The 9,926-nt window shown below is 43.6% G+C and overlaps 1 protein-coding gene across 2 annotated transcripts in view; it reads right to left on the bottom strand.

Moving 5' to 3' along the window:
• The window catches only part of LOC129839390 (metal transporter CNNM2-like), a 70,871-nt gene that overhangs the window by 5,813 nt on the left and 55,132 nt on the right, over window positions 1–9,926 (bottom strand). The window contains exons 4-7 of one of the 2 annotated variants that reach the window (XM_055906810.1): window positions 8,904–9,073; window positions 5,854–5,947; window positions 5,287–5,346; window positions 3,268–3,446 (exon numbers count right to left, since the gene is read on the bottom strand). In XM_055906810.1, the coding sequence (XP_055762785.1) occupies window positions 3,268–3,446; window positions 5,287–5,346; window positions 5,854–5,947; window positions 8,904–9,073 (503 nt within the window). Of the gene's footprint in view, window positions 1–3,267; window positions 3,447–5,132; window positions 5,196–5,286; window positions 5,347–5,853; window positions 5,948–8,903; window positions 9,074–9,926 lie in introns of both variants that reach the window. The other variant, XM_055906809.1, reaches the window with a different exon arrangement.

Below are 9,926 nucleotides of genomic sequence, written 5' to 3'. Positions count from 1 at the left end.
CTTCCCGCTAGCCATGATTGGCTGAGATAATGAGTGGGCTGGACATGCCGGGAGATGAGTTCAGATTGGTATTCCATGTAGCACACTTCTGTCTATTTGAGCTGGTCAGTATGTGTAGGTATCCTGTCTAATGCTGCTTTAAAAAACATATTGCTTAGTAGAACTGCATAAGTGTTGCTCTCCACTTTCTGGAGGATCGAGTTTTGAAATCAGTGGAATTAGAGTATGATAGCTAAAGAGATGGAGAAAACACCTGTCTCCGGATTACATCTTCAAACTAAGGGCAACCATGGCATCTGTGACGGGGAGAAGCATCCAACCATGACGTATACGGGTAAGATAGTTTAGCTAGCTACATTTTCAGATATTACACATTTCTAATTTTGACAGTTGTTTTCATTTCAAGTTAAAGTGTACTGTTAGCTAGATAGCTAACATTAGCTGGCTGGCTTGCTACCTAATGTCACGTGTATGATCTTATTATTCGTATCTCAGAGCCATTTGCTTGCCTAGTTATAGCCTAATGTTAGCTAGCTAACATTGAACCTGCTTGGTTAGCTACCTGCAGATTCATGAAGGGTAGTAACATCATGAGTTGGGATTATGGTTCATTGTTTAGCTAGCTAGCTAGCTACATGTCTTAACAAAAGACTCCACTATGCAAATGTCCATTTTAATAGAATGTCACTGCGACAACTGTTAACCCGTTAGCTTGGGTGCTTGACTGCTGTAGTTAGGACAAAACGCTCAGATAAAGACATTGGTGGAGCTAAAGCTTAAAAGAGTGCTGAATGGGTGTAGACAAAGAAGAGCTCTCCAGTAGGTACCAAAATATTCAAAGGCGATTTTATCAAAAGTGAATTTACAAGTTTATCAACTTTCAAAGCAAAATTACTTTCCCATTGTTCCTCAAATGCAGCGTATGATATACCATTTTGTAGCTCTGTGTCTGCTTTTATCCAATGTAAAAAACACAATTTCAAATTTTGCTACACAAGACCGAATCAAGGCGGTTGGTCACAAATGTGTGTGTAAAGTATGTGCGTGCACACGTGTGTGTAGAAGTGTGTATAGACTCTCATTGAAATACTGCAGGTCCGACAGCCATAACAGAGTAGTCTGGCATGTCTACAATTGAAGTCGGAAGTTTACGTACACTTAGGTTGGAGTCATTAAAACTCGTTTTTCAACCACTTCACACATTTCTTGTTAAAAAACTACAGTTTAGGACATCTACTTTGTGCATGACACAAGTAATTTTTCCAACAATTGTTTACAGACAGATTATTTCACATATAATTCACTGTATCACAATTCCAGTCTGTCAGAAGTCTTACATACACTAAGTTGACTGTGCCTTTATGATATCATGGCTTTAGAAGCTTCTGATAGGCCAATTGACATCATTTGAGTCAATTAGAGGTGTACCTGTGGATGTATTTCAAGGCCTACCTTCAAACTCAGTGCCTCTTTGCTTGACATCATGGGAAAATTAAAAGAAATCAGCCAAGACCTCAGAAAAACAATTGTAGACCTCCACAAGTCATCATTGGGAGCAATTTCCAAATGCCTGAAGGTACCACGTTCATCTGTACAAACAATAGTACGCAAGTATAAACACCATGGGACCACAGCCGTCATACCGCTCAGGAAGGAGACGTGTTCTGTCTCCTAGAGTTGAATGTACTTTGGTGCGAAAAGTGCAAATCAATCCCAGAACAACAGCAAAGGACCTTGCTGGAGGAAACAGGTACAAAAGTATCTATATCCACAGTAAAACGAGTCCTATATCGACATAACCTGAAAGGCCACTCAGCAAGGAAGAAGCCACTGCTCCAAAACCGCCATTAAAAAGACAGATTACGGTTTGCAACTGCACATGGGGACAAATATCGTACTTTTTGGAGAAATGTCCTCTGGTCTGATGAAACAAAAATAGAACTGTTTGGCCAAAATGACCATCTTTATGTTTGGGGGAAAAAGGGGATGCTTGCAAGCCGAAGAACACCATCCCAACCGTGAAGCACGGGGGTGGCAGCATCATGTTGTGGGGGTGCTTTGCTGCAGGAGGGACTGGTACACTTCACAAAATAGATGGCATCATGAGGATGGGAAATGATGTGGATATATTGAAGCAACATCTCAAGACATCAGTCAGGAAGTTAAAGCTTGGTTGCAAATGGGTCTTCCAAATGGACAATGACCCCAAGCATGCTTCCAAAGTTGTGGCAAAATAGCTTAAGGACAACAAAGTCAAGGTATTGGAGTGGCCATCACAAAGCCCTGACCTCAATCCTATAGAACATTTGTGGACAGAACTGAAAAAGCGTGTGCGAGCAAGGAGTCCTACAAACCTGACTCAGTTACACCAGCTCTGTCAGGAGCAATGGGCCAAAATTCACCCAATGTCGCGATCGTGTTGACGTGAATGAGAAGACCAAGGCGCAACATGACTTGAATACATCTTCTTTTATTTACAACGACGAAGATGAACACGTAACACTTATACAAACTAACAAAAACAATAAACGACCGTGAAGCTAATAAACGTCGTGCACATACACATGCTACAAACATTAAGACATAGACAATGACCCACAAACAGCTAAAGCCTATGATCGCCTTAAATATGGTTCCCAATTAGAGACAACAGAAACCAGCTGTCTCTAATTGAGAACCCATTCAGGCAACCATAGACTTTCCTAGAAAACTCCACACAACCATAGACACATCTAGATACATACACTCAACACAAACCCATACACTACCACCAACCCCCCTCTACCATATATTACCCCAAACACACACATACCCCATGTCACACCCTGACCTAACTAAAATAATAAAGAAAACAAATAATACTAAGGCCAGGGCGTGACACCCAACTTATTTTGGGAAGCTTGTGGAAGGCTACCCGAAACATTTGGCCGAAGTTAATCAATTTAAAGGCAATGCTACCAAATACTAATTGAGTGTATGTAAACTTCTGACCCACTGGGAATGTGATGAAAGAAATAAAAGCTGAAAGAAATCATTTTCTCTACTATTACTCTGACATTTCCCATTCTTAAAATAAAGTGGCGATCCTAACTGACCCAATACAGGGAATTTTTACTCTGATTAAATGTCAGGAATTGTGAAAAACTGAGTTTAAATGTATTTGGCTAAGCTGTATGTAAACTTCCGACTTCAACTGTATCTGTAGTGTGTGTGTATAGTGTAATGTGTGTGTGTCTGTGTGTGTGTGTATCCTGACTATCCTCTCACCTTGATGTACTGCAGGTCAGACACAGCCCTGACAGAGTAGTCTGGCATGTATATCTGTAGGAAGGCGTTCAGCTGGTTGTTACTGCTCCCCAGCGTGGGTGTGATGGCATCGATGCGGTCACTCCGGTTCAGGGAGTCTGAGTGGTTCAGGCCAAACGGCCGCGGGGGGGACTTGTTCTCTGCGCAGGATAGAGAAGAATAGAAGTTTTCGGCTTCTGTTCACAGCAAATACACATCTGGGGTTGGGGTCGATTCCATGTCTATAAAAGTCAATTCAGAAAGTAAACCAAATTCCAATATCCAATTCTACATGTTCCTTATTGAAAAGCATTGAAGAGACCTGGAATTGAAATGGAATTGACCCCAGCCCTGATCTGAGAACAGAATAGAGAACAGAATAAAAGCAGAAACCACAGGACAGGTCACACAGATAGTGTAAATGGGATCCACAATCAGTTCTAGCTGTACTGCTGTACCTAGCCATAGCTGTGTATGATTTATGTTTGTCATCTAGTCTCCATCTACACAACCTGATTGTGCATCATCTATTTACTGAATTCTACACAGAAAGAGAAGCTATTTCTTTAACTGAATGATTAGGTAACATATAGGCCAAGAATCCTTGGTGCAATGTATGGAAATCTAATATATATTTGAAGTCCTCCCATTAGGGGGCTGGGCTTTGCTTCACAGGTTTTTGAGTCGGTGGTCTAGAATGATGCCCGCTTTTTCCCCACTTCTGAAATTAGAATACTTTCTCTTTATTTTAATTAAACTCAGCTTATGTTTTCCACTTCTTAAAAAGCAGACGAGAGAAAAAGCACACAACAAAGTGGAAAAGACTTGGGCTTCCAGAGGGCTGGGGCGTTAATGCTTACTACTCTGGCTGGAATGTATGTAATCCTGGGTTTGGATGTCTGCATAAAGCAGTGTGGTCCCCAGACCCACGCAGTAGGCCAAGACCCAGGCATGTGAACCCTGGGAGATTAGTACTCTACTTTCTCGGGGCCAACGGGGGACGGTAGGGGGTGGAGGGATGGAGTGGAAGAGGGTGGAGTGGGACAAGGGGGAAAAGAAGGAGGAGGGAATTGAGTAAATATGGCGTGGATCAGAGGCTTGAGCTGTGTGTGTGTGTGTGTGTATGTTTTCAGAATGTGTGTGTGTGCTTGCAGCTTGTGTGTGTGCGTACTGCAGTCAGCGGCCCTGCGGGGGGCTGTAACTCATAGCCTTGTTTATGGAGTCAGAGGGTTAAGGGGCTAGAGGGGTGGAGCCTGTCTCTAGTGGCGGCTATGCCTCACTCTGGGGGCCTCTACTACACTATTCACTGGCTTGAGTTATGGCACTGGTTACCACACACGCACGCACGCACGCACGCACGCACACACACACACACACACACACACACACACACAGAGAGAGAGAGAGGAATGGACGCTTCACATGCACAGTACACAGTAACAGACTTCCTTCAGAATCCAAAACATTAGATAAGTCCTGCCTTGTTAAACATCCATGCAGAACAACATTAATATGCAAAGCAAACGTAAGGACAGAGTAAGTAGGAAATGCATATTAATACACAAACATGCAACAAACAATGCTCAAAGTATTCTTGCTATGTGGCACAAGAGAATTCCCCTCTCAATGAGCAACAGGTCCAGAATTCATTACTATGTCCACAACACATCATGCAGTTTTGATACCGGTAAATACCAGGCTTAGGTGAAGTGTACACTCATCCCAATGGGTGATAGACAGATGGAAGAGTTAAATTATATGTGAGGAGAGATGGAGAGATAGAGGGATAGGAGGGATGGACGGACAGACAGACAGACATGCAGACAGGAAAGAAAGGACTACCATACCTGGAGATCCTGCTAGGGACTCAGCCCTACTGACAACGAAGGTACGAGACAGGGAGAGAGGGACTGGCGAGGAGAGACGGACAACAGAGAAGGGAGACACACACGGAAAAATCCATCACCAAAGCCCACAAATGAAATAATTGTATAACGTTACCGTCGTACACCGTGTCCTGAAAAACAACCAACGTGCCATCCAAGCACATTGAAAGAGGGTCTGTGATAAAATATGACAAAATACATCATCTCATAAGTATGTACTCTATGTTCCATAAACCAAACTACAGTGACAACTTTTTGATGAGGAGGGTGTAATTCTGCCCTCTCACCAGCAGGTGTCTCTGAGTTCCTACTAGCGCCTGACTGGAAGTTTGTGAATGAACTGAGAAAATACAGAGGCTGCGTCACAAAAAATGTGTCATACCTTATTTCAATATGAGTCAATTCACTTGGTTACTGATAAACTGTTTCTTTACAATTTCTAAACCAGTCATCCTGGACCTAGCCCGTGTCTCAATAGCTGCCAACGGATGATGGGTAGGAGGGAATTGGGGAAATCTGAAATATACATGGTAGGTCCCTATACACTACAATGTAGTATTTTTGTAAAGTAGTTTTATATAGGGACGTAGGGTTCCGGACAAAAGTGTTGTGTACTGCAGGGAACATTTATAGGACGTCATTTTCGACACAGCCATTGAGTCAGTAAACAAGGAAGTCTTACCTGGAGAGGTGGTGAGAGCCATCATCCCATAGGAGGAGAACGCTCCTGCTTCAAACTTCATCCCTTCCTTCCCTGCCTCCACCTCCACCTTCCCCTGCAGAGGAACACAACACGCTTTCCGTAAGAGTCTGAAGAAGACTCAGATCAGTCGAGAAGTACTGCAGGGTATAGAGGTTTGATCATCAGCTACGGTAAATTCACTGTGTTTTTGTTTTAGCGGCACTATAGCTGAGGCATCGACTGAACCGCGTAACATTTCAGAATTCACACCTCAAACAATGTTCTGACAAATGTCTCCTTCGCAGTGAGATTACGGTCTACTTCATGTTCTTTTAAAGGGCCAGAGGGTTCTGTTTTTCCTGTGTTTTGTGTCATGTTGTACAACAGCTGATGAAACTGTGATCAGTGTTATTTCCTGATAGTTACTGGTTGAAAATACATCAGCAGGTTTAGCATGGGGGGAGTTTCGGCTTGCCTGGTTACAGCACCAGGGGGTAAATAGGTTAATAGACCAATAACAAAGAGAGTTCAAACCTCTATGCCAATAACAGCTAGTTTTCTGTTTTCAGGTGGAAAACTATTACAGCGTGATACTTAATTGTTACCCAGAAATGTTTTGATATTGATATAAAAACGGACTTTTAAGTCCACAAAGTAAATTTCCTATTTGCATGCTGCAACATTTCAGCCAATCCATCTGTAACACTTTCTCTTAAAGATGAAATACCCAATGCAGATGTGTTTATCTCAATATCAAATAATTTATTGTTAACAATTAAGTACCTTACTGTGATTGTTTTCAATTAAAATGTTCAAAAAGAAACAAAAGTAGCTTCTTAGCAAAGAGACATTTCTCAAGAATTTAGCTTGGACTGTCTGGGAGTGGTCTGAGTGGGGAGGGGGAAACTGAAAACTAGCTGTTAATTGGCAGAGAGGTTTGGATCTCGCTTTCTTATTGGGCTATTAACTAATTAACCGCCTGATGATGTCACCAGTCAGGTCAAAACTCCATCCTACCAAAACAGGCTGAAATTTTAGGTGGTCTTTTCAAATAGCGCTTACACTAAAAGGGCATTATCATCATTTTCACAATTTCACTGTATTTCTCCAATCTCATAGTGCGGAAATATATATAAAATACAGAAAATGCACTTTTTTGACTGCACTGGGCCTTTAAAACAGGTACTTGCAGCATCACTTCCGACTTGCATCACCCTCATGTTGCCACCCTGACTCGAGGGCAAATCTCACTCTTGTTTATAATTCGTGGAAAATCCCCTTGCTTTGTTTAATAGCTGCCAATCCCCTTCCTGGCCTACACTCTTAGGAAAAGGGTTCCAGAAGATTATCTAGCTATTCCCCATATGAGAACCCTTTTTGGTTCCAGGTACAAATTATTTTTGGTTTCAGGTAGAACCCTCTGTGGAAAGGGTTTTACATGGAAGTAAAAAGGGTTCTACCTGGAAACAAAAAGGGTTCTCCTATTGGGACAGCCGAAGAACCACGTAGGTTCTAGATAGCACCTTTTTTTTCTAAAGCCTCTTATACCTGGTTCTAACATGCGGCAGTTGTCCTGATCTTGTCAACATTCTGATTGTGCCCACATTTGTCGACAGGTGTAGACAATCAAAAGACGCGTTGTGAACTGATTGTGATTAGACCTTCCTGACCACCGGAGGAAGTCAGAGACGCATCTTGTACGGATATCCTTGAAGTGTATAAACGAATCCGGACCACGAAAGCTTAGAAATTTGTCCAACGTCACGGTTGTCCCGTCCTCTAAAAATAGATCGCACTGGCCTGTTGAGGTAGTAATTATGGGCAACGATACCTCGACAATTCCTACAGAATTATCATCATGGACTTCAGTAGAAACGAACTGCCTACTGGAGCGGGAACGGGAACGGGAAAACCCAAAGCCCATTTTATTCAGAGCTGGACAAGGTATTGGGCTGTAATGATGAGTATAAAAAGTTAGCTGTTTTCTGTCGATTTATACAGCTCGCGTCGTAAGGGGAGGTTCAAGTCAGGTTGGATAATTTTGCATCGAGGGAGGGACCAGGGAATCTGGTCACAAAATGGACTTGGTGGGCAGATAACAGACACATTTTATTACCATGTGTAGACGCAACAAATCTCGATCTAGATCGGATGATGACAACTACATGTTAATGCAAGGTGTAACCACAGCTGAAGAGTGTAGTGACCGTCGCCCAATAGCATGGCTCATTTCTGACCTGGCCCGATAGTGTGGCCCATTTCTGACCTGGCCCGATAGTGTGGCCCATTTCTGACCTGGCACGATAGTGTGGCCCATTTCTGACCTGGCACGATAGTGTGGCCCATTTCTGACCTGGCACGATAGTGTGGCCCATTACTGACCTGGCACGATAGTGTGGCCCATTACTGACCTGGCACGATAGTGTGGCCCATTTCTGACCTGGCACGATAGTGTGGCCCATTTCTGACCTGGCACGATAGTGTGGCCCATTTCTGACCTGGCACGATAGTGTGGCCCATTTCTGACCTGGCACGATAGTGTGGCCCATTTCTGACCTGGCACGATAGTGTGGCCCATTTCTGACCTGGCACGATAGTGTGGCCCATTACTGACCTGGCCCGATAGCGTGGCCCATTACTGACCTGGCCCGATAGCGTGGCCCATTACTGACCTGGCCCGATAGTGTGGCCCATTACTGACCTGGCCCGATAGCGTGGCCCATTACTGACCTGGCCCGATAGCGTGGCCCATTACTGACCTGGCCCGATAGCGTGGCCCATTACTGACCTGGCCCGATAGTGTGGCCCATTACTGACCTGGCCCGATAGCGTGGCCCTGCTCTACATTTGTCATTGCTGTCATTGTACAACTACATACAGCATCACAATCACTGCAAGTAAAATATCTGCTATCTGCAAAATCAGTGTTTGTGAGTGCAAAAAATACAAATACAACAGTTAAGTGATTGTAGTGTTGTATCTTCCTGGTTCTGGCCCAATAGCGTGGCCCCGTACTAACCCCTGGCCCAATGGCGTGGCTCGGTACTGACCTGCAGGATGAGTATGAAGTAGTCCACAGGCTTGTTCCTGTGGAAGAGGTAGTGCTCCGGTGCTCTCTTGTTCTTCTCGTCGTACTTCAGCTCCTGGATCACGTTGGGGTGTTTGAGCAGACGCAGCAGGATCTTCTCTGACATCTGCACCGGCCCAAACGACTCCACCTCTGGAGAGGGGGATGGATGGAGAGAGAGAGGGCAAGAGAGAAAGAGAAAGAGAGAAAGAGAGAGAAAGAGAGGGGGGAGAGAGAGTCAGAGAGAGAGAGAGAGAGAGAGACATAATTTAAGAACAAATTGACCAATATAGTAAGATACAACATTGTACAAGACAATATGATGCAGTGGTAAGACACAAGATGTTGTGATGTAAAACCCTACAATACCATATCAACAATAGAATTCCATGTAAAAACACTCTCTTGCATTTACCATATCACCTCATTATCTTGTTCTCAACTTGCCTACCTGGTTAAATAAAGGTGAAATAAATAAATAAATAAAATATTACATTATCTACGGTAAATTGACTATAATCACGTGTATTGCACACAGGCTCAACCTGATTCTCCCCATACTCTATCATTATTCTCATTGGTCAAGGTAAAAAAGGTTGACCAATCGTGCCCCTGACACCAGAGTGTGGTGATATGTCTGTTGGCATCTTGCTCCACCACACTACGGTAGGGACTGGCCCTGCTAATAGCCAAGGTTCCTTTAGAGGGGCCAGCAGGGCCACAGCTTTAAGCGATGCTTAGCAGCTCGCTAGGTCAAAGTTCTCACCAAATCCCCTACAAATGCAACATATTTTAATCACCTGTGCTCTACTACTGGTAGCTAGCTGGGACATTCCACGGTGGTTCCGGTTGTACGTTCCATGGGATTTTTCTAATAGTATTTAAGATCTTTTAAACACTTGGCACCACAGCCATATATTGATCTGGATCTAATGTTCTGCTTTGAGCTTTAGCCTGTTTGTTTTAGCCTGCCTGAAGTGCCAGATGGGTGGGGTTTGCACTTTGG

This window comes from Salvelinus fontinalis, chromosome 40, assembly GCF_029448725.1.
Source record: "Salvelinus fontinalis isolate EN_2023a chromosome 40, ASM2944872v1, whole genome shotgun sequence".
Taxonomy (NCBI): domain Eukaryota; kingdom Metazoa; phylum Chordata; class Actinopteri; order Salmoniformes; family Salmonidae; genus Salvelinus; species Salvelinus fontinalis.
The sequence above is the reverse complement of the archived record's forward strand: the minus strand, read 5'-3'. Positions and strand labels throughout refer to the sequence as shown.